Here is a 25,478-nt window from a genome sequence, read left to right on the forward strand (position 1 = left end):
CCCCCGCTTCCCTGGGCACAGTTTTCCCGTTTAACCCTGCCCTTGATGCAATCCCTGGCTGCAGGCAGAAGGAGTCAGAGAGCAACTCTTGTTACCTTGTCTGAACTACAAGGTGTCTTGCAGGGCACACCAGTCCCCCCAACCCCCGGGAATTCAGATCAAAGCTAACAGGGGAGGAAACGGCCTGCTGTTCTCCTACTGCCAACAGAAGGGGGTTGCACAACGAGAGAGAGAATGATCATCGTGCCATAGTCTGCACCCGCGCCCTCCTAGGTTCAGTCCTGGCAAAGACTGAGAGATTTTTTTTTTTAATATATTAGGGCCACTTCTTTGCCAGAGACCACCGACCAACCCCCACCCATCCCACCCTGCAACCTGGTACACGTGCACCCTCAGCCCAGCTACTACTAGGAGTTACTGTTGAGCGATTGCTGAGACTCCCTCCTCCCAGGGGCTGTGAATGCTACCTCTGCAGCATCCTCAGCCCTAGCGGGAGCAGAGTCCTGACTTGGGCAGGGTGACAGGCAACTCGGCTCAGCCCCCCAAAAGCTGTCACATGAAAAGTTGCGTCTTTTTCGGGCACGACTTACAGCCAGCTTATTCTGAACACGTTCCCGTCCACTTTTTCCTTCTTTTCATCTCTTTATGCATCTTTTTACGTGGAGGGGGGGGGGGTTTAAGAAAAATGTTATTTTCCCCCCTTCCCATCCGTTCACATTAAAAGCTGAGCAAAGACCAGAAAGAGAGCGATCAGGAGCTGAGCCATTAACCGTCAAAACAGGTGCTGCCAAAATAATAATAAACACACACAAAAAAAAAAAAGCCAGGAGAGAGAAATTCACACTCTTTTCCCCCCCAAACCAACTTTATTTCTAGAAAAGGCTCGGGGGGGGGGGGGGGGAGGAGCCGGGTGAAAGCTCGGCACGTTGCCGTGCGGGAGAGGAGAGGGTGCCCGGCCACCCCTGCGGTGACTTGGTAGGGTCCGGCGCCCAGCCCTCCCCCTGCCCCGCTGCAGCCTGTTTACTTGCACTGGAGGGATTGCCTCTTGTCTCCGCTTCCAGCTCCTGCTGCGCTTGTGGTTTTGTTTTTTTTTTTTTTTATTATTGTTATTATTCTCCGGACTTTAACCCGCCCCCAGTCAGCCGAGGACAGGGCTCGGCTGTATATGCGTCGCCGCCTTCCTTCTTCTTGCCCTTTCTCTCTCTCCGTGTCATCACTGCCGAGGTGCTTAAGGAAGCCTCCCAGCTCGGGGGTGGGGGGGAGGACGGAGAGAGCACAGCCGGCTGGCGGGCAGGTAGGTGCTACGAGAACAGCCAAAAGCGCTGAAAGAGGGGGAAAAAACCCCCCCAAACAAATAAAGAAACGGAGCCGCTAAAAATAAGATTAATAATGATTGCAGAATGACGCTGAAATGCAACAAGAACGAGCCGGCGGCGGCTTTTGCAAGCATGAACAGCATGCGGACAGCCCTCTCGGACCTCTACCTGGAGCAGCTGCTGCAGAACAGATCCAAGCCAGAGGTAACGCAGTTGGACCCGCTCCTTTGCCTTGCTATGTCTACGGCTTTACATTAAAGAACTCTGCCTAGCCTTCCGACCTCTTCCAACTAGAGAAAAAATTGGCCCACGTTCCTCCCACTAATTACCTATATATATATAATCCGACATGACTGACTTAAGTCATGACTCACAATCGGAGTAATGGGCTGAGGCATTCCTTGGGGTTTTCACTCTCCCCCCTTATATGCAACACGGTAGCTGGATGTGCAGCCAAAGGCATCAGTTTTTGAGCCTAACATACCAGATGTTTTGGGAGCCTCGGTATTCGTTTTCTGAATTAATTTAGCTGTTATCCCTTCTAACAATGCAAGTCTGGAATAAGTAGCACTTGAGCAGCATTTTTGCACAGGCTGCAATTACATTGGTAATCAGGGAGCAAACCCGAGCACCGAAAGCTATTGATGCAGTACTGTGGGGTATTGAGGTAATCTTAAAAGTGTTTATTGCATGGGCTGGGGAGAGACTGAAGTTTAAAGTCCCTGGCTTGAATGTCACGAGGCAGTGCATGTTCCTTAGACAAAGTTAAAGATGATTAAAATAAGGGCTACATTGAAACTCATCACAGAGCGCTTATATGTATTTAAATAATTAATTTTGATTTGTAAGCAGCGTGAGCACTTATGGGAAATATGGCAGTAATAAACAAAAACAGGGAAACATAATTCAGTAAATTCAAAACAAAATGATATCGTGATATAAATGACAGCAGACTGACGAGCCGCATGGATCCATGAACCGAACATAGATAATATATTTTATTTATTTATTTAATTGTTTTGTTTTTTAATACCGGTATTTGTGGGTACATCATATCGGTTCACAGCGAACATAACGAGATACAATAGAACAGTTTGGAGAAACGGGGAAGGAGGGGGATCAGGGTAAAACACGAAGTGCAAATGAGGAAGGGAGGGTAGATGGGAAGTAGGGGGTAACATATATAAGAAATGGGGTGTGAGATTAACACAGAAGATAACTTTTATATATACAGAAATGAATAATTATATGAGGGAGGGAAGGAAACTGGAATGGGAGGGGGTAACTTGTATATGTGAAGTATGAACTGACATTACTTGTAATGATGAACCTGATTCATAAATACCAGCTGAATGAAGATAACTTTTTTTTTTTGCTTTTGTTTTGTTAGACAAATGATTTTCAAAAGTATCAATCTGTAACTGAAACATCACCTTAGAATCTCCTGCGAGATTTTGTGCCATATTGGAACAAGATTTTTCGTAACAATTGTGCCACAAACCTAGTTGCCTTTAAAGTAGTTTTCTGTAGCTTCCACAGAAGTTCAATAGAGTGCTAGAGATTGCAGAAGAAAAGTCACATCGAAATTCAATCCTCTTCTAGTAGGACTGGCCAGTTGCAGAAAGGTGGATAAGGATTTTGATCCTGGTGTTTTGTGTTCCTTGTGGTTGAATGCCATTGCTCTCTCTTCTCCCCATCCTTGTTATTCCAGCCACCCTCATTACTCACTCTATATCCCTGAATGTAGCTATGAATGAGAAACTGTTTGGCTCACCTCACCTGACTATTCTTGTGCACCAGCGGGCAGGGGTTATTCCGTGTATCTCTGAGGTACTGGAAATGCATCAGACCAGGCTGGCTCAGTGGCAGGCAGTACTGTGCACTCTCACCAGTTCACTTTCTGGATCAGAGTCTTCCATAGCCCAGGTGGGCTGGAGCTGGGGGATACTGCAGAAGTAACGTTCGGCTGCACTTGGGGGGAGAGTAACACTTGTGTGCCTGGATTTGGCGCACATGGGGCAAGGTTCCCCTAGTGCCTGCTTCCTGGCCTCAGGACCATTGCTGCAGTGATCAGGCTGGGAGGGTGATTCTGTTAGAAATAGGAGAGAAAACGCCGGTCAGTTGTGAGTATGGGCTCATTGCGCCATTGTTCTGGCCTTAGCCCTGACCCGTCTTTAGCAGGAAGAGGGGGGGGAGAGAGGAAGAATTACCATTCCAGAAAAAAGAAAATGCATGGCAGTAACCAGGCTTCCTATTGACAGAAACACCGCTGCAAGGCAGAATTGAATCTAAGGCAGTAAATCACCTAAGGTCCTCTACTATCATCATCAGCTGGGAGTGAAGCAGCAGGATCCTGGGAGACAAAACTACAATATTTTATTTCTTTGTGAAATCAGCAGAGCTATAGGGAGTGAACTGGTCCTGAAGAAAACGGGACTTCTTGCAGGGTTTTTTTTGTTTTTGTTTTTAATGCTTTTTATTGGACCAACTCAAGAACAATCCAAAGTGCATGAGCCTTCGATACAAAGCCAGGTTCCTTGTTTGAATGGGACTCAAATGCAAGGCAAAAATATACTTTAGGTTCCCCCCGCCATGTCACTGAAAGGCAATAAGAAAGTGTGCATGGGGACTATTCCAGTGAAGCGCTTTGCCTCTTCCAGCAGTCCGTGTGTGTGTGTGTGTGTGTGTGTGTTGCCTTGTGGTGAAGGTTACATAGTACTAGATAATGGCTAATACCGCACAGGTCAGCACTAAATTCCAAGAGTTGCTTCACCAGCGCCAGTTTTCTCACTCTCTGCCCCCTCCATGTGTACTCTCTCTGCCATCCTCCTCTTAAATTCATACAGGCCGATACTCTAAAGCGCGCTCAGCTAAGCGCGCTCAGCTAAGCGCGCTTTTTAACCCGGTTTGGACGCGTGTTTTGGACATGGGATACGGGGGAAAAAAATGTGTGGCCAATCCGCACACTTTACGCTCAGAAATTAGCACCTTCCCAAGGGCAGGCGTTTAATTTCTGAGCAGCCCGAAAAAGTGTACAGAAAAACAGAAAATACTGCTTTTCTGTACATCCTCCGACTTAATATTGTAACTTGGGGATATTCACTTCAGTCCTTTTGAGGGCTGTGGTTAACAGGGTGACCGAATCCAGAGTAACTTGATTCTTTGACTAAATATATGAGAATATTCTCTGCAGGTATCCCAAAAACCAGATGAGTTTGAGTGCTTGAGGAATAGAGTTAGCTGGCCATCTCTAGTTTACAGGATAGTTTATAGTCCTGCCTGGCGATGACCTCTGAACTCTTACAGATCTTGCTAGTGCCAGTTCTGATGTTTCACTCCAATACAACCCTAACAAAATCACAGCTTGGGAAGAACCTCAAGCAGGCCTGGCTCCCAAAGAGAAATCTCTGTGGCATTCTGCAGTCTATTTCAGGATGTGCAACATGACAACGTTCTAGGGACACTAGTTTCATATGCTATAAACATAACAGGTCCATTTGGTAAAATAAGTCAGCCAGTAAAAATTAGACCATGATTTTATTTATTTATAAAATGTGTATCCTGCGCTATCTCCAGTTCTAGGCAGATGACTAATTAAACACGTGTGACAACAACAAGCAATATAAAATATGCTGAAATGCATAAAATAAACATAAGTGGAAATATTAAAAAAAAAAAGTAAATTCACTTACTCCTAAGCAGTAAAACAACAATAAAGCACTATACAAACATAACACACACAAATAAACACAGCAATTCTAAGAACTAAAGCATATTGAAGAAGATAAAACATCACATGTAGATTTTAAAAGTGTTGCACATGCAAAAACAGCCCCATACACGCTATTGTGGGCTGCGTGTGAGCACTGCAAATTTTAAGAAGCCAGGAAGTACGCGCATACATACCTGTGCACCCATCAAGAATAAGGAGGCAGGAGAGGGAAGATAGAGAGTGTCAGATTCTCTCTATCTCCTACTATAAGAGGGGCACTTTGAACTAAGGGTGGGTTGTTTTTTTTTGGGGGGGGGGGGGGGGCTGTTACATTGGTCTGCCTAAGGTATAAGGGTCTGTAGACCCTTGTAGCACTGCCCCTCTCAAAACCTACCCGGAGTTGAAAGTGCCCCTCTTACAGTGGGAAATATGTAAAGTGTCAGTCTGTCTGTCTGTCTGTCTGTCTGTCTTAGTCATTTTTACAAGTACACACGTAAAGGCTGCATACATGTGCATGGTAGGGATATTTTAAATGATCCGCGTGTACCTGTACACATGATATAAAATTGAGCGCATATTTGCTTGCGTGCCCAATACGCACATTTATGGGTGCACGTAGGCTCCTTTTAAAATGTACTTGCAGTATGTTAGTGCTATGATGTCCTGTTATGTACAGAGATCAGTGAGAATCAGCATCAATGCTAAACATTGATATCATTTTGCTTTTTTTCTGCTAAAGTAAAAGAGAAGAAGATCACTGCTTGATTGTCTGCAGCCAGGTTGATTCTGCAGTATTGGGGGGGGAAAAGGAGAAGAATGGTTAATAATTGCATGAATACAGGGGCTGTGGAAGTCATGTAAGGAACACGAAACTGGTACAGTCTAGGTTAAACAGCATGACGTAGTCTGCTGGAGAGATGTGGAAGCATGCTGGATTGGACATTTGATCATCTGCGGGCACTTCCTAGGTCAGAGTATTTTTCAGTCTTAGATTTCAAAGCAGAAGTGATGCGTGCTTGATTGGAAACCAGCACCATTCCTTCCCTTTCTTCCCAGCTGTGTCTGGGTGGGAGAGATGGTGTGCAGATAACTAGGACTTGGATTACTGCATCAGTGCTGCCGTTCCTAGAAACAATTCAACATCCTGCAGAATTTCTCTCTCTCTCTCCTTTGTGTTATCTCTGAGCTCAGGCTGGTCTGAACTGGAACTGTCTGTCACATGAGCTAATTCAGCTGCTGAACCTCACTTCAAGCCCTACTGTCAGCACTTGGCTCAGACAGGGATGTGGAAACATTTCAGAGTGTGCTTACAAAAAACCGCGGAAAGAATATTCTGCTTAGAAGAAAGAGCTGCTTTGGTAATGTAGCCTTGGCTTGCTCATTATCAGGAGATGAGTACAGGGCTGTTTCTCATTGGAGAGGGTGGGAGAATAATCTCCAAGGCCCACCAGTGAGGAAACTCTTTTAGCTCTAATCGATATCACAAATAAAACACAACGCACTGGATTGATGCTCCCAAAGACTTCTTTTACTTAGAGGTGCCTAGTAGAAAAGTATTTGCAGTTGTTTGCAGTGTGGATACTACTGGAATACGAAAGTTCTTCCCGTTCTCCAAAATAATCTCCACTGACCTCCTGCCCAGGACCGGAGGAACCACTAGGCAAGCTAGGCCTGTGCCTAGGGCACCGAGACTTAGGGGGCGCCGTGGCAGGTGCAGAATTTTGAAAGGGCAAAAACTGCCCTTTCAAAATTCTGCCAGCCCCCCTGGTGGTCCAGCAGACGGCTTGGGAACGATCTGCCGCTCCCAGGGCCTCGGCTGCCACTAACCAAAATGGCGCCGGTGGCCTTTAGCCTCTACCATGTGACAGGGGCCAACCAATGGCACCGGTAGCCCCTGTCACATGGTAGGGGCTGAAGGCCACCGGCGCCATTTCGATTAGTGGCAGCCGATGACCCGGGGGTGGCAGATGGATCCCGGGCCCCCAGCTGGACCACTAGGTGATTTGTGAGTTTTCTTTTTTTTGGGGGGGGGGGGTCGGGGCTGCGACGGGGGGGGGGGGGGGGCGGCGCAAGGTTGAAGATGCCTAGGGCTCCCAATTCCCTTGCACTGGCCCTGCTCCTACCTAGTCTATTAATTCCAGTAGAATATTGTCCTCTAGGCACCACTGGAATGCTCTTGGATCTTTACTACCTTCCCAAGTGAATATGAACATAAATCATACATACAAGTCGTGAACTGGACAGATCAAGGTGTTTGTAGAGTTCAGTTCAAAGTCATGCATGACAACACCTGAGGTCCTCTGGCATGAGCTGAAATGCTCTCCGAGCCGGGCACTATGAGACAAGCGGCGCCCCCAGCATCACCTGCTAGCCTGGGCTGGATCTACCTCCGCACCACCCTCTGCCATGCGCTCAGCTGGCAAGAGGAGCAGCGCGAAATAGGACGTCGGCTTCCTCTGCTGTGCAGGGCCAGTCACCTAATCTTGCTGCTCACACTGTGAGACCAGCTCCGCGCAGCAGAGGAAGCTGACGCGCCATTATGTGCCATTTCTGCCCGCCGATGGTTGCTCCAGGGAATTGCAAGGGAGAAGATTGAGCATACTGAGACTCGGAAGGGGGGGGGGGGGATTATTTCACTTTTTTTATGAATTTGTGGTGGTGGGGCAGAGAGAGGGAGACCTAAATGGAATGATGTGCTGGAGGTGGGGGGCTGAGAGACCAATAATATGGGGTGATGGGAGACAGTACACGGAGTAGCGGAAGGGTCAGGAAGAGGCAGACTTACATGGTAGTAGAGATGGGAAACAGCAAGAAGACATAATATGGGGTGGTGGGGGAATCTATACATGGGGTGGGGTAGTATAGAGTGGAGAGTAGTAAGAAGGTCAACAGACTTGGGATGAGGTGGGAGAGAGGAGGACCCAGATTGGGAAGGGAGAGGGGGAGGACCAGGAGACAATATCTGGAGGGAAGAAGAGATGGAGTGGATAGGGGGAGAGAATGTCTGGAGGTGGGAAGGGGGTGCCCTGATGGCGGTCAGGGTGGGGGGCAGAGAATCTCTGTTCCTGTCAGAGGAACTTTCCCTGCAGAGGTCTCTGCGTCCCCTCTACTGGCAGAAACTGCCTACTGCACACCCAAAGGAGCGTACAGGACGATACCACCCTTTGTGTTAGAGCATGAGATTATCCTATAGGAAGGGAAAGGCCCCTTACAATAAGAATATTCCGTTTGGAGGAATTCCTATTTTGAGCTTTCTGCTTGAAAGGAAGTCTATTGCACATCACGGCTTATTAGAAATCCAGTTATACGAACGTTCCTCATATCCTAGTAATCCCAGCAGATGAACAGTCTGCTTATCATAAAGCTATCGGAAAATCTATGGCTTTAGATTTATATCATGACCTCTGATGTATCCTCATATATATTATAATAATAATTCGGCAGTAGTCCCCACAGTAACAAGCTGTACAGTACAATAAGGCCTGTGATCCAAGGAGGGCGTCCTGATCTGAAGACCTAGACTAGAGCAGCTATGGATGTCTGAGTGCCCGGTGCTGTTTACTGTCCCCAGGCTTTGAATCGGCCTTGGAAACCTGCCTCATCTAGCTCCGTTGAGCAGTTTCTTCTTATTTTCCTGCTCTGAGCGACTGTTGGCGACTGTGTCAAGCGGTTTGCTCTGCACCTTTTTAAAGAGAGGAAAAAAATTAAAGGGTGAGAACGCACGAAGCGCCATGCTAGGTCAGACCAAGGTCTATCGAGCCCAGCATCCTGGCTCCGACAGTCACAAGTCCCCGGCAGATCCCTCCCCCATAGTTGATCTAATTCTTGTGAAAAGAGGCTCTCTTGTTCTCTGTGTTCAGGTTACATAACCACAGGATCTTTGTTTGCCCTCTGATTGCGGAAGGTGCACCCCTACTGTTGGATCCTACTGGAGAGCCTGCACTTCACTGAGCAGCTCCAGGGAGGGGGAGGGGAGTAGGACACCCGGAAGCTGCCCTGTAAATCTGTAGCAATGTTTGTTTTAATTCCATGGAAAATATCTGGAAGGTGGGCTCATGGGATGAGGATGAAAGGTAGCAGACTCTGGAGTAATCCAAGGAAATATTTCTTTACAGAGAGGGTGAGGGATGCATTGAGCAGTCTCCCAGTGGAGGTGAATGGAGACCAGGACAGGATCAAAATTCATCAAAGCATGGGATGGACATGGGGGATCTCTGAGGGAGTGGTAGGGATTGCATAGCTGACAGGTTGCTGGAGATGGGCAGTCTAGTTAGGCCATATGTTGTTTTTATTTTCCGCCATCACGTTTCTCTGTTTCTAATTTAAAATCTACTTTCCTTCCAAATGGGTATATACGGTAGTACTTTAGAACAGAGCAGTACATGTGTTTTAAGCTAGTTGGTTTTACAAATGATAATATTGTTATAACAGACACAAATTGTTAAAACATTAGCTCTGGAATGTATCTAGTGGTCCAGATCCTTCCTTGTCTTGAAAAAAGAAAGAGAGAGAGAAAAAAAGAAACAAACCAAATGTTTCCAGTACAATCCTTTTTCCAATCAAAATGTTAAAATGCAGTAGCGTGTCGATTCCGACCCACGTTCACTCACTTCTCTCCCACGCTAAGTTCAGATGTTCCTGTGTGCATGCACATGAGTGCCTCTGTATAATCTGTCAGAAAGCGACAGCAGAGGATCTCTTTCCCTCATTAGGCTTTTCTCAGATCTCATTAACCTTTTCTTCCTGCACAGAGCACTGCCCCCCCCCTGTGCTCAGTGATGTGGTGCGAGGTCTCTTAGCCCTTAATATGTCCCCAGTAAGGAGGATACAGAGCATGGATGGTCTTTCGGGTTCTCTGGACCTCCACAATCTGATCTGATTATTTTACTTGCTGGCAAATTATTTAGAAAGTACTGAGCTAATTTAATTACACCGAGCTGCTGCCTTAGTGAGTGTGTTCTGGATGTGTGTATGACTAGGAGCTACCGGTTTAACTGGACTCTAGGGACACTGGCAGAGTTTTGGAGGGAATCCCGTAATATCTGGGTTCATCAAAGACAAAATGGTTTAGAAAATGTTGACCCTGTTTTTTCCTGACACCCGATGGCCGAGTGCAAGCATTTCGGTTACCTTATTCTGATTTCCGAATCCCAAGGTGTGACCTGAGGTCACCGGGGAAACCCTGAGTCTCCCCCCAGATGAAGGGGAGACTTCCTGTAGGCAAACACCCAACTCTCCTGCTTTTATCTCTGCTGACGGGAGGTGTCCTCTTTGGAGGAAGAGCTGATCAGCTCTGCCTAGTATTCTGCTGGAGCCAAGCTGCCTGCTGTCTGATCTGAGAGAGTCTGCTTTACTGTTTGCATCCTCCTAACCCTCCGTGCTGGGTCTTTAATTCTTTCTTTCTGACATTTGGTTTCCTGTTAACTTGATATCATGCAGTAGATCTGTGTGGGCTTACGATATAGTCTGTCATTAATTTACCCCTGCCGGGCACTGCCAGCCATTATTTCAGCATGCCTCAGTGGCTGAAATAATTTCATTTTGAAATTGAAGATCATCTTGAGACAGGGTTGCAACCTGACTTGGAGAAGGCAGATAAAGGAAGCTGGTGCTGGAGCTTGTTAACCAGAAATATTAATCACCGTCCAGAATAGTGCTGAGGTAATGGCATCCCAGTGCTGTGGAGCTTTGACTGACCCACAGTCACGGTTTTGTGGATATTCCTGTGCTTCTATGATGCGGACATGGCTTGACTGGCGGATTGGAGGCGGGCCTGTGGTCAGAGCACTGAACCCTGAAAAAAAGAGAGCATGACTGTGTACTACATTGCTCCTCTTCCCTTTCTCCTATGACTCCACGTTGCCTCATAACTCACGCCCCCCCCGCCACCATGGGTATGATGCCCTATGCAACTGCACGGTTTGCATACCCAGTAGCACCAGCCCTGCATGGTTAAACTGTTTTATTATCCTACTACCTCACTGAGAAAATGAACATAATGCCAGTCAGGGTAGTTGCCGGATAAAACGGTGCCCCAAGCTAGGGTTGCTTTCAGCTCCCTTCCTTCCCTTTCGGGCTTTCATGTTTGCAAATTGACACAAAAATGTGGTGTGGCGCTGCCTGCCCCAGCGCTCGGGGCTGTCTCCCTTCTTGCCAACCCTTTACAGTGGCCACGACGCTAGTAAGAGCCCATTGCCATGCCGCAGCAAAGAACTGCATTAACAGGGCAGTCATGGCCATGCTACAGCCAGGGTGCGGGTGAGAAACAGCCTTCTGCCTCTCTTTCATCAGGGCGTAGACCGCATTATGTGCTTAGTGACAGTCCCAGGTGGGAAGTGGCAAGGTCTGCAAGGTAATTCCAGGAGCAAGCCTGACCTTTGCACCAGGAATAAAAGATGTTCCAGAAAATTAATGTTTAATGCGTGCGGTATCAGTCCTAAGTGCTGCTTTGGTAGTTGATTCCATGCCAGTCCTGGTTTTTATCCCGGTACGTCTACAGACTTTAAGTCTCTGAGGCAGCACTGCAAGTTCAGAGATTCAGAGGGGGAGAAATGGCATTTTTGCTTGTCCTGTCACTGAAAATGAATTTCTGGGCCTCTTTGTCACTCGGATCCAGGCATGGGTTTGAGCTGTGAGCTGAGGACGGACAGGCCTTTTGGCCGAGACTGAGAACTTACAATTACAGTGTGGGAAGGGGGGGGGGGGGTGAACACTGCCACCCATAATGATGTTATGGATATTACCAAAAGCAGAAGGATAAAACTTTCTGCTTAAAAAAAAATAAACATCCAGTGGGGCTAAACCCAGGACTGACTCGCTCTTGTTGCCAGTTTTACTGGAAATCCTCATGCCCTGTACCTGCTGCTTTTCCTTTTCTTACTACTCGTCCTGGAGCGCTAAATCCCGAGATGTTTTCCCCACACTTTTATTGAAGGATAGGAGATAATTCATCTGCCAAAGGCTCTTGCCAGTCACTGCTGAGGTGTAATCAGTCGCCAGCCCTTCGAGAGAATGAGCGGCAAATGGTTTATTAGAAATACAAAATTACTGTGGTTTTTGCAGTCAAAAAAAAAATCTAGTATTAATTTAAAAAAAAAAAAAAGCAGTGCTTTAAAAATGGTCATTTCTAATTCTAATTCAGGTCAGTGGGGGAGGACTTACAGTGCAATCCTCACTTCAGTTTCATACAAATGTGTGAAGCTAGCATTTTAGGTTTCCAATGCATGTTTTTTGAAGTTGCAGTGAAACACAAGAGAATATTGAATGGGCACCGTGCTTTTAACAGAGCACAGGACCCTACTGAATCCTGCATGCTTATGGTCCCTGGAGCAAACACCCTGCCCCCCCTGCTTGTTGTCGCTGGCTGAGATAGGGGCACACAGCTCTGATCCTCGAGGTTCGACAGTCCAGGCCAGGTTTTCAGGAGCATTCATGAAATGCCCCCCTCCTCCTCCCATGCTAGGATATATTCCAAGTCAGATTGGAGGTGTGTTGGGTGCAGGGAAGCCCACCCACCACCTCTCCCTCACTCTAGTCATGGGTCTCACCCCAGGCTATCACTTTAAGAAGCAGTAACCTTTTTTTTTTTAAGGAAATTAAATAAATAGCACTGAAATGGAGTGCACAGTGTTGGCTGGGATTTGTGCTTCCTTCAAGGTTTCGCTCTTTATTGACGCACCCTTTGTTCATATCTGGTTGGAACCTGCTGAGGCAGCTTTCGTCTCTCTCTTTTTTTTTTTTTCTTCTGAATTCTTCGGCTGCAAAACACATCAGCCTGTACTTCTGATCCTCTCCTGCAGCTGTTTTCCGTAAACTTGCTGAAAGGGATTTTGTAATGAGCCACAGGCCGTTTTGCCGAAAGAGAGAATGGTTTGGAGGTGGCAAGCAGAGATTATCATGGGGCTGCCTTCAAAGGTTGGGGGGACAAGGCCCGGGCAGATCTGTTATCAGTGCATGACTTGGGCCATCAGTAGGCTGATTTAGTCACTTTATTTTAGTTCATGTTTTCTTTGAATTTTAGATGGCAAGGAATTCAGAAGACAAATGGAGCATCATAGCCAACAAAAACACTAGAACTTCTTTTTATGAATTCCCATTGGGAGATTTTCTGTCAGGTCACCACTGGGGAATAGGTGAAGGCTGTCGCTGGCCATGATGCCTTGTTTTGTTTTTTTTTAAAGAAAATCATCACTGCTTCCCATTGTATAGCTGTCTACAACTGCCCAACCTGCATTTTCCTGCTGAAAACCTGGAATAATTCCAAAGTCTGTTCCAGGCATATTGGGTCTATGCAGTCTAACCTGTCAGTAGCTACTCTGCAGTGCGTCTCTGATAAGAAAGCTGCCGAGCTCTAGCTGTGAGCCCGCAGCAGTCCATTTAATGGGTTTCACTTGCAGGGATGTGCAAACCATTTGGCGTTAAACCCAGCCCAGGCAGATTTTAGCCTTGTTCAAGTCTGAAGGAAAATTATAGATTTCTGCGAGATCCACTGGGAAAACCCATCAAACTTTCCCCTGTGGATCTCAGGGGAATGTGATGCAGATCTCCTGAAATCCCATGCAGATTTGGCAATTTGTGAAACCCACGCTAGATTTCCTTGGATTTGCTTTTGGAGTTTTGTGGGTCTACCACAGGTTTTTACCTTGGGTGAGCATTTTCGGTAGAAGAGGTTTGACGAACTTCTGAAACTCTCTTCCCGGTTTCTGTTGGATGGTTCCGTGAATTCCTGGCTCAGGCCTTCCGTTCTCCGACTCGGTTGGGGGCTTGGGAGGGACTGGGAGTCCTAATCAGTGCGCAGTGACAACGCCCCTAATTGCAGGGTTTGGGAAGGAGCCCTGCCGTTTCTCACTGGATTAAAAAAAAAGAATTTGTGAGGGAATACAAAGCAGGAAAAATCTCCGGCTGGGTGCAAAGGAAGGCTCAGGAGCAAACTGCTGGGTCCAAAAAAATTCCAAGAACAGAGAGAGATCCTGGCGCTTTGTCTTCTTCTGTCCAGCAAGAAACTGGTTACTTTGCTGCTCTGAGTGTTCCCTATGGAGACTGCTGGTTTGGTACCATCTCATTTAAGTGGTTTTGGGAAGACCCGATGCAGCCAGTGCTGGATTCACATGCACCGCTCCTTTTGAAATACACGTTACCGATATTGACAATGGGATGACTATTTTTTTCCCATTGCTTAGAGCAATACCAGAAAACCTTCTTTCTTCTAAGAGAAGGATAGTGGCAATAAAATGCCCAGCATGGACACGTTTTGAGACCAAATCCATTTCATCTCAGCTAGTAAGACTGTGGTAGATTTGCTAATCTTTGCTGACTCCTTCATTCAGTGAGTGACCTGAGTTGCAACACTTGCAGGAATGAGTAAGGGGAGATAAGAGGAAACTGCTACTGACTCAGCTTTCTTCCCTTGTTGTGAATGCACTTTGGTCTCGTGAGCGCTAAACGGGCTGACGTTGAGCTTCCTCAGCCTTCCAAAGGCCGCAAGCTGTCCTGTGGATGTCCAGTGAGAGAGCAAGATCAGCGCCTTAGCTTTGAAAGACTTCTCTCTTTGCCCAAACACATTCGCAAAGTCCTGGACAGCCATCTTTTGGAGCGTGCAGTACCCAGTCTATGCGCCGTCCTTCTCGCTTGTCTTTCCGGTACCTTTTCTGCAGATTGGGTTCTCTTTTTTTTTTTTTTTGCTGATTAGATGTACATGGCGGTGCCCACTGTGACTGCAGTTGCTTGGAGGCCTTATCAAGATTATGCTTCACCACATTGTCAGTGACCAACAACCGATAATACATTTTGGAAAATTTATAAATTGGATGCATTCTTTAAACATGTGAAATCATTCCATATTAAAGCCTTAAAAACCTGGCTTTTTACGGCAGCCTTTGACATTAAATAACCGTGTACATTTTTGCAGGGACTGAGAAATGCTTGTGTTATTGATCACAGGTTTTATGTTATATTAGGAAAGTTTATAGCCTGCCCTGATTGCTCCAGGAAGGGCGATTTATATAAAAACTTGTAAGCAAATAAATAAATGAAGAGCTTGGCATGCGAGTCTACAGTGTAGTCACAGTTATCGCCAAGCTGTCAGGGAATCTTTTTTTTTTTGAGTCCATGCTGTTAATGTAATTCTCTTCTGGAAGAAATCTGGGAGTTTCTGCACTTTGTTCAAAGCTAGCAGGGCGGGCAATTTTCAAAAGCTAGTTTGAAAGATGTTTTGGGGTATGTGTGGTCAGAGTGAAGATCCCTGACAAAAGATCTGGTCGAAAGGAAAATGAGATTCACTAGTCGTGACCTCAGAGGTTTTGGTGGCAGACTTGCTAATTTAGTATTGGAGGGCATGACTGAAAGCAGAAAAAAAAAAAGAGAAAAGAAACAGGGAAGTTTGGAGTGTTGTCATAAAAAAAACTGACAAAATTTGGAATCATTGGTGCGGAAAAGAGGAAAGTTAAGCACAGAAAGAACTGGCGCACCATAGTAGCCAAACTTTGTGTTGAAGCTGACACTTTTTTTTTTTTTGATAATGTAGTCAGAATGAGGACCATTGAAAGGCAATCAACTGGATGAAATATTTTGCAGGGTACAGGGAAATGTAGCTTTGTATTCGGAGTGTTGGGCCATCCCTTGAAATGAAAGAATACTTATAGGCAGGGCTAACTCAAGAGTATCCAGCTCAGGGGCTCATTTACTACTCCATGGTATTTTTTCCCCCCCCTCTTCTTTACAAAGTTAATCTTTGTGGTTCAGAGTGCCCCCTAATCTCTGGGCCTGGCAGTGCCCATTTTTCAAAATGGCACCACAAGGCCCAGAGTCTAGGGGGCATTTTTAGGCTCCCACTGGACCATCAGGGACCAGATGTTTGATGGAAGGGGTGGGGTTTGGCACCAACTTTAAACTTTTTAAAAATATTTTTGAACAACATCTGTCTCCAGGGGTGGGGAGAGAGTGGGACAAGGGGGTCTGTGTAGACCATCGGGGTTCATGGCTACTTTGCGGGGGGGGGGGGCTTACTTGGAGCTATTGGCCCCTTTAAAACAGGGCCCCAGGAGTCTCAGGATGTGCATTAACATGCTGATGCTTCTGGGGGAAGTCAGCTACAACTCTTGAGTTGTAGCTGACTTCAGATCAAATAATGCAGTTTGTTTTGGCAAGTCTTGTTGTTGGTTTGTATTATATAGGGTATTTATGAGCTGATTAGGATGCATTCAGTGGTGTACTAAGGGGGGGTGCAGGGCTGCAGTCTGCCCCGGCTGATAGCCGGGAGGGGGTGCCATCGAGGAAGACTGGCGGCCGCAAGCAGAGCCCATCCTGCTCGTGGCAGAAGAAGAGGGAGGCTGCCGGGCCGCGAGCGGTGGATGCACTAGGGCGGCCATCTAGAATGGCATGGGTCTGGGGGCCGCAACTGCATGGCCTTTTCCCCTTCTCACCTGCGGGGCCTGGAAGTGGTGGGTCTGCACGGACCGGAAGAAGGCAAGTCCATGCAGTCGCGGCCCAAAGCAGGAAGAAGATCAGCAGGTGTGTGTGTGGGGAGGGGGTGACTGGGGTTGGGTGGTAAGCTGTAAGTTTTGCCTAGAGCACCTAATACTCTTGCACCGCTCCTGGGTGGAAGACAGTGAAGAGAGTGGCCAGATAGCCGCAGGCAGCTGAGGAGGGAGAGGGCCAGAACGACTGCAGGTAAGCCAATGTGATTGAGAGAGGAAGGGGTGTGGGTGTGTGTAAGGAAGAGACTGGGAGCATGTGTGTGTGTGTGTGTGTGTGTGTGGAAATGGGCATGAGAGTGCATGTTTGTGTGTGTGAGAGAGAGATCCTCTGTGCAAGGGTGTGTATGTGTGAGGGAGAGACAAATGGATGGAGCCTGTGTGAGGGAGAGGGGATCCGGAGATCACTGGGAGGGAGGAGACAGAGAAGTGAACCTTAAGGAGGGGGTGCCAAAGGAAGTATCCACCCCAGGTGCCAAATACTTTAGGTACGTCAATGCATGCATTTGCTAACCAATAGGTCGATGAGCTAAACTACACTGAAATTTTGTACGGAAGTCAGGATTTTACGCCCATAAGGTTTCTTTTTCTGCAGGGCCTCGCATGCAGTTGAGCCCAGTAGAAAAGTGTTTAATATGCAAGTTTCCAACAGCTACTTCGCAAAAAAGTTACAGGCCGATTCAGTAAAAGTCGCGGGAGAGCGGGCGAGCGCACGGGCCACTCTCCTGTGCGCGCGATTCAGTATTTAAAAGAGGGCCCGCGGTAAAAAGAGGCTCTAGGGACACTAGCGCGTCCCTAGCGCCTCTTTTTTTTTTTTGACAGGAGCGGTGGCTGTCAGCGAGTTTGACAGCCGACGCTCAATTTTGCCGGCGTTGGTTCTCAAACCCGCTGACCGGGTTAGGAAACCGGACGCCGGCAAAATTGAGCATCTGGTTTTCAACCCGTGAGCCTCGGGCTGATTTAAAATTTTTTTTTTTTTTAATTATTTTTACTTTGGGACCTCCGACTTAATATCGCCATAATATTAAGTCGGAGGGTGTACAGAAAAGCAGGTTTTACACTTTCCCAGTGCCGGCAGAAATTAACGCCTACCTTTGGGTAGGCGCTAATTTCTGAAAGTAAAATATGCGGCTTGGCTGCACATTTTACTTAGTGAATCGCGCGGGAATAACTAATAGGGCCATCAACATGCATTTGCATGTTGTGGGCGCTATTAGTTTCGGGGGGGGTTGGACGCATATTTTCGATGCGCTATTACCCCTTACTGAATAAGGGGTAAAGCTAGCGCGTCGAAAATGCGCGTCCAAACGCAGGTTAACAGTGCGCTCCGTCAGAGCGCCCTGTACTGTATCGGCCTGATAATTAGGCTTCAGGGGCCACGCAGACTGAAAGACAATTGAAAGACCACTCCTTTGAAACACACAGTACTGATATTGACAATGGGAGGACTATTTATATTGCCTTCAATGTATAATCAAAAACGAATGGAATGAATGAACAAATTTATTTTTTTGTTCCAAAACTAATGAAACGAATTGGGGAACCAGCAAATCGAAACACATTTTTTCAAGTCTGCCCCTGAGTGTCAGTATCTTCTGAGGCGCTATACTGCTGTGATACTCTGATGCACCTTCATGCCAGCTTCGTAGTAACTCGGCAGTTTGCTAAAGACAGCACTTAGCCTTGCACAGAGTATTACCAGAAACTGCTGTCACACACATGTTGTGCATCGTGGAACTGGGACGAGGAAAAGATGCCAAGATTAAAACAAAAAAAAGCCCAACAATTCCATAATGCTTGCCCACAGTTCCCTTGCGTTTTAAAGTTTTGTTTTTATTCCAAGATTCTTGGTTGAGCACTTTTATGCAATCCTCTTTCAGCCTGCCTGGCTCCCTGAAGCTCAATAGGGAGATTATCATCAGCCGTGAGAAGGCACAAATAAGAGAGAGCAGAGCAGGCCTAAGGAGGTGTTTCAGGGAGGAAAATCAAATAGACAAAAAATCCAAAAAAAGGAATAATGGTGGGTAAAAGGGCTGAAAAACAAATGGTAAAGCAGTAAATGTTCCCTCTGACATCGCTCTGCAGCTTTCAAGCTTGGTTTAATTTCTTTTGAACATACCAGTTTACCTTTTGAAAACAGCATTTCAAAATACGTCAAATGAAAAGTCAGCCCCACAGAAGCGCAGTGTCGCACGCCTTCAGTTTGAGTGTGCGGACAAATGCTACATATCTGCCTTTCTTCCAGGGTTGCCAGGTTTTCATGAAAGAACAAGCACTTTTTTTTCCCCCCAAAAAAAGCCTAAAACACCTGAGATTGACAAAGGAGGTGAATTTTTTGCGGGTTTCTCCATTTTAGCATGTTGCAGGAGGGTTCTCCATTTTAGCATGTTGCTGGAGGTCTGCATGATGTGCACGAATTTCGCATTTACAGAATTTGCCCGCAGCCTTACTCTCATTGCCAACACCAGGCTGAATCCATGATTTTAGTTCACATTCCTCTTCCAGAGCTTTGCAGTTCCTCTTACCATACTTAGCCCAGTTCCTTACTTTAGCCATAGTAGATCAAAACCATTTAGTAGAGTAGCAGCCAGTGACAGAAACAGCAAGTATGGACAGGCTTTCTTACAACGGTGATCTTCTGCAGGGAGAAGAAATGAGAAAAAAAAAGTTAGATGAAATCAAAAGTGGTGTAGAACAAATAAAAAAAAAAAAAAAAACCCCCAAACACCAGCCCTTCACACTCATTCCCCCCAGCACATCCCAGGCCCCCTCCCCCCACACTCACTCATTGCCCCCTCCCCACCCCCTACAAACATGTCTTCAATCCCCTCAGGCTCATTCCTCCCCTCCTGATACCTGGCTGTAGCCAGCTGAGTGCTCCACTCCCTTTCTGCTGCTGTACCGGACGCTGTCGCTTGCTGCGATGCCGTGCCAGGGCTGCCCACGCGCTCCTGCGAACCTTCCCAGCTCGGGTTGGCTTACTGCTGTAATAATTTTGGGTGCGCCTGCTGTGGACAGGCCTCATCGGCAGGAGCAGCCAATCACTGCAACAGCAGGACACGAGTCCCGCCCACCAAGCCCAAAAACCCCCCCGAGATTGGCAGGAAAAATCGCCCAATTAGAAGCAACTCGCGAATCGAAAACTAAAAATAGCGAATAACTAGAAAAAAAAAAAGCCCAATCTTTTGGGAAATAGGCGAGGTTGGTAACACTGCTTTCTTCCCCTGGGACAGTGGGTGACCTCACCGAGGGCGGAGGTGACACCCTAAAGCTGGGAACCAGAAAATTGCAGAAGTGACATTTTTATTTATTTTTTTTTTGTTTCCAGTGTTCCAGAAGACAAGGTGGAAATGTCTTGTCAGAATACATAAAATCATTGCGAATTTTTTTTTTCCTCTGCCACATATCCCCCCCAGCATAGAAAAGGCTGATTCAACTATTGCATGTGTCACATTCCCTTTAGCTGGTGCCTGTGCTTGGAAAACAGCTCGTAAAGGCCAGTTTGTGTCCGCTGAACATGTTTTGGCTAACATGGAAAACAGGGGAATGTAGACTGCTCTTCACCAGAGCCTCAACACCAATTAGACTTCACCCTGTCACTTCTTTCTGACTAACAAAGTGTTGGGTTTATGTCTGTATTGGTAAGTCAGTAGACAAAGAGAAGGAGGGTAACAGCAGCAAATCTGCTTCCAGAGGAAGACAGGGGACTCCCAAACAGCACAGCTACCGTTTAGGAAAGAACTATGCCCATAGCCTTCTGAAACAGCCAGATAAACAGACTACATGGTGACATTTAGATATAGTAATGACAGCAGAAAAAGACTAAAATGGTCCATCTAGTCTGCCCAGCAAACTTCCCAAGGTAGTAACTGCTGCTCCGTGCAGGTTACCCCCCTTGTTTCTGTTAAGGGTAGTAACTGCCGCTCCGTGCAGGTTACCCCCCTTGTTTCTGTTAAGGGTAGTAACTGCCGCTCCGTGCAGGTTACCCCCCTTGTTTCTGTTAAGGGTAGTAACTGCCGCTCCGTGCAGGTTACCCCCCTTGTTTCTGTTAAGGGTAGTAACTGCCGCTCCGTGCAGGTTACCCCCCTTGTTTCTGTTAAGGGTAGTAACTGCCGCTCCGTGCAGGTTACCCCCCTTGTTTCTGTTAAGGGTAGTAACTGCCGCTCCGTGCAGGTTACCCCCAAGCTTTATTCCCATCCTCTAGCCTTTAGGGATCCACAGTGTTTATCGCATGCCCCTTTGCAATCCTTCAGTCTTCACCACTTCCTCCAAGAGGGCATTCCAGGCATCCTCTACCCTCTCAGTGAAGAAATACTTCCTGACATTGGTTCTGAGTCTTCCTCCCTGGAGTTTCAAATTGTGACACCCCCCCCCCCCCCCCCCCACTAGTTCTGCTAAATTGTTTCCAATGGAAAAGGTTTGTTGATGACCATGAATCATTAAAATATACTAGGCTGCAAAGGTTTTCCTAGATGGGAGGCGGGGGGCTGTGTGCTAAATGTGCAGATACAAAGGCGTTTCAAGCTTTTGGGTGTATTCATGCCCATAAGGCCTGTTTGCAGAAACAGTTCCAAAACAATCCCCTTCCCATGCAGTAAACGTATGTGCATAAGTTTTGAGTTAACAAACTGCTGCAATGCAATAACATGCAAAGCAGCTCATTTAAATTCAGAATTCTACAAAAACCAGCATGTGACAAGGTGTAATTATCGTTTTTTGTGCTGTTGGAAACTTGCATGTATCACGTTTTTCTATTGAGTTCAATTGCATGCGAGTCCCAACCGAAAAAAAAAATCCCAAACCTTATGGGCATAAAATCCCAGATTTCTGCACAAATTTCAGTGCTGCTTAGTACCTCCACCTTTTAGTTAGCAAAGTAAATGTTGAATCTGAACTTCCAAATGATCCCAAACTGAGGGGCTCGTTCACAAAGCCATGTTAGGCCATTTACTGCACAATTTCAAATACCTCGCAATAATTTGGGCCCGGCATCACGTGTTTTTAAATGAGAAGATTATCATGCAAATAAATGCTAATCAGCTCATAAATACTCTAAATGATGCAAATCAAATAATATGGCTTGCCAAAAAAAAAAAATCACAAGCCGTGATATTTGATTTGAAGTTAGCAGAGACCTGGTCCTGCTAAAAGCCTGTTTTTTGAATTTTTTTTTTTTTTGTTAGCAAATTAATATGTATATGCACAAAAATTTTCGGGTATATTCATCTGAGGCCTATTTTTTGTTTGTATCATTCGTACAAATCGAAAATAACTTCTTTTTTTTTTTTTTTCCATTCATTCGAAATGAATTCCTATCCGTAATCAGTGTGCCCATCCGGTCTGCCCACTCATTCTGGTCCACGCTGCTAAGGATACATGCCAGCCACAGAAACGTGAATGCTGTTAGGCTATCGTTGCAAATGCAAGTTGGTGTTTGTCATCATCTTCTTTGGTTTCCTAATATCCTGTGTAGACGAGCGAGCAAATTCCCATACTTAATCCAATACCCAGGCCCTCCCGCCCAGCTTTCCAATAATCCAGATAGCTACCAAAACAAGTGAGGCTCCTCCCTCAAGGGCTTCCTATTATCATAGAAACCGCGTGGAAGGGGCGGGTCACTGCAGGGCACCTGCACACGCAAGGACTGGCAGGTCCTGCAATAAATTTCTTTTCCCAAAGTTGCTGCTGCTGCTGCTGTTGGACTGGTGCCAGCAGGACAGCGGCACGGCTGCAGGGACTAAATTGATGCTGCGTTCCAGCATCTAAGAAAGTTTGGCGCCGGAGGCAGTTATCTCTGTTGCCTGTCCCTGAATCTGGGCCTGGCTGGCACTCTCTTCTTGGAGATGTGTACTGTAGCTTTGTTTTTTTAGAGTAGGGGAAGTCACATACAGCTGACTCTGCATTCTCCTAGAGCACCGGACAAGTTACAACACGTAATGGTCAGCTCAGCAATCCCGCTTTGGCTCTGCTTCAAATAAGCTGATTAGATAAGCCCTATAGGTCAAAGTAAAATCACACAGAAGCAAAAACAGCCATTGTTTCCAAGATTTGACAAAGTATTTCTTGAAATGCCCCTTGTGACTGGAACTGAGTTTTCTGGAGCAGCATAAGGCTTAGCTGAAAGCTCCTAAGAAAGAAAGCTCTTAGTATCTGGTAAAATCCGAACTAGCCCCTCCCCCCCCCCCCCCCCCCCCGATCCCAGTAAAGTGCTATGTAGAGTTCCAGCAGCTGTGATGGTCCCGAAAAGAACCGGATTGTTTGCCGACTGTGATACTGTTTCCTGGTCCAATGTAAAGATTAAACCAGAACTGCCTTACCTGAATCTTTGAGAACAGGTAGGTCCTACCTTCAGATGGCTCTTCCCCTCCCCTCCCCTCCCCCACCACGGCCTCCCACTAAACAGAATAATACCACTTCACGCAGGAGTCCCACCAGACCCCTCTTGGTCATGTTTTCATGCAGTACAGTTAGCGCACTGAGGCGCAAGCCTGGCAGCACAGAGAGGGCCTCATCCTTACTCAGGTAATGCAGATTCTCCACCCCTTTTATTTCCTCTTTTCATAGTTTGGTTGACTCGCTCCTGAAATTCAGAAGGGAACTTCAGGTTAGGTGGAAAGTGGTGCCGGAAGCTGAGTGATACATGAGAGCCCTTTAGTCAGAAAGACTGCACATGTGCACCTCAGGCAGGCCACCGAGAGAGGGCAGGGCCGGATTAGAGGGCCTCATCCACCAGAGATTCCTTTCTGCCTAAGACTTGGGCCTAGGAATTTTGTTTACTCCCAGGGTAGGAGTTTAGGTTACACAGTCAACAAAATACCTTTTAGGATCGGTGAAAGGCTGACTACATTGCTATGAAGGGCACAGGGGGGACACAGGATAAGATTGCATTAGTATTTACACAAAACTATCATTGCACAGAGAGAAACAATATGTAGCCAGGGCTTTCTACTCATCTCATTTGAGAGGGTTGTGTTCACATCTAAATGAACATACCAATGAGACATTACAGAAAGAAGAGAGAGCTTAATTTACATGGGAAAAAAAAATCATTGTTTCCTTAAGAATAGCTACATATGTAAGTGAATCTAGAGAGAGAGGTGTGTTTGTTACAGGTAGTGTGGAATGGGGCTCCTAATATGGACATTAACCAGATAATGTGCTCATTAACCATGCGGACATCAATATTCAAAGGTTTTGTGCGGCTTTTTGAGTTATCCAAACAAAAAATGAGATTTGAATCTCCCCCGCGGACAGGCTAAATTTTACCTGGGTAGCTCAATACCAGCACAGCATTTAGCTGGATAAAAAGAGGTGACGGATGAAGGCGTTTTGGGAACATGGATGAGTTTAAGCCTGTGAGCGCCAATATTCAGTGCCTCCTGGGTAAAGTTAGCTAGGTGTATTCGGAGGAACACTTTTCAGGGTATGTTCCAGGTAGCTTTCCTGCTCACCGGCCCACTGAAAAGATTTAGGTGCCTCTTTTGGGGAATTAAGGTCCTAGATTGGCCCTTTTTGAAAACTGAATAGAGCTGAATCCCTAAATTTAGGCTTCTAGGCCCCTGAATGTAGGATCCTAATAGGTGGGTGGCAGTGTTGTAAAATAGGAACCTAAGGGGGTTACCAGTGCAAGCGTGCGATAGCTAGAAAGCTTAGCGCACGCGTGCGAAAGCAACATCGGGGCGGAGTCGGGGCGGCACCGGGGCCGACTCTGCGGACAGCGAAACGGTAAGCTTCCGTATCGCTGCCTATTTCGCGCCAAATAACTACACCTTTTATGGTGTAGTTATTCGGCGCGACGCCGGCAGCGATCGCACTGCAGAGGTGCGATCGCTGCCGGCTAGCACAGGACCGCCCCCCACTTCGTCCCCCTGCCCCCCACCCCGTTACCGCCGGGATTCACTATGCCTTGTGGCATTAGTGAATTCAGGCCTAAGTTAGGTGCCTGAATTTAGGATTTCAGCTTTTTGAATATCGATTTATGTTCCCATTATCCAACATCTCAAATCAGGGAGTCTATTCATGTGTCTTTGCTTCTGTGTGGTTAGTTATATATGTATAATTACAGTAGTGGTATTTAAAGAAACATGGGCAAACAGACAGGATCTTTGGTGGCAGAGAAACAAGAAAAAAGTTGGATATTCCTGCTGCAATAGCATAATACTGGATGCAGGATGGGCCTTGCAGGGGTTTTCCTATAATATTCTCTGTATCTACATACATATAGATATATGTATGGACCTTTTATTTTTGTTTTTTATTTGTTTTTTATTTTTCCTGGGATTTTATCAGGGTTTATTACAACAAGTAAACAACCAACAGAGGACTATAGAATATAATGTACACTGATGTCTGGTATTAGAGATGTGCATTCGTTTTTGCCTGTTTGGTAGCATGCTTGCTGTTACTCCTGCGCTCTGCAGTGCTGCACTTCTGCTTTTGTGCAGAGCCAGGGAGCCTGCTGGAAAATGGTTCTGGGGGAGGGGGAGGCCTGCTTCAAACGCTGCATTGGTACCACCAAGCAGCAGGCATTTTGGCTGGTTGGGGAGAGGGCGCAGGACTTGAAAAGCAGCACGAGCTCTGACCCGTGCTGGCTTCCAGCAGTGCCGGGAGGCCTTGAAATGCTGCATCCACAGCTCTGGAGCTACTCTTTAATCATCTTAAAATTAAGATGAAAATTGTTACCTTTGGGGGGAAAAATCCAGGAATTTTTGGGTGAAAATCAGTTTAAACTGAAAATGAAGGATCCCCCGGCCTAGGTTCCTTTCTCGGAGTCCATGCAGCACACACTCAACAGTGGGACTAATTTCCCTTCATAAACTGTTTATATATGTATTTAAACCAATTTTATTCTGCATTATCCTCAGTTCTAAGCAGCTTACATTGAGAACATTCACAAATATTCCACCTTTCAGGTAATTCATAGTGGATACATTCAAGTACGGTAGGTATTTATAAAAAAAAAAAAAAAAGTGATTGGTT

The 25,478-nt window shown here is 46.4% G+C and overlaps 1 protein-coding gene across 1 annotated transcript in view; it reads left to right on the plus strand.

Moving 5' to 3' along the window:
- Positions 1-1,089: 1,089 nt before the first annotated feature.
- MPP1 (membrane palmitoylated protein 1) overlaps positions 1,090-25,478 on the plus strand; it is an 86,781-nt gene continuing 62,392 nt past the window's right edge. The window contains 2 exon segments of the mRNA XM_029607199.1: positions 1,090-1,294; positions 1,400-1,520. Coding sequence (XP_029463059.1) covers positions 1,401-1,520 — 120 coding nt within the window. The 5' untranslated portion in view covers positions 1,090-1,294; position 1,400.

Source organism: Rhinatrema bivittatum, chromosome 6, assembly GCF_901001135.1.
Source record: "Rhinatrema bivittatum chromosome 6, aRhiBiv1.1, whole genome shotgun sequence".
NCBI classification, from domain to species: Eukaryota; Metazoa; Chordata; class Amphibia; order Gymnophiona; family Rhinatrematidae; genus Rhinatrema; species Rhinatrema bivittatum.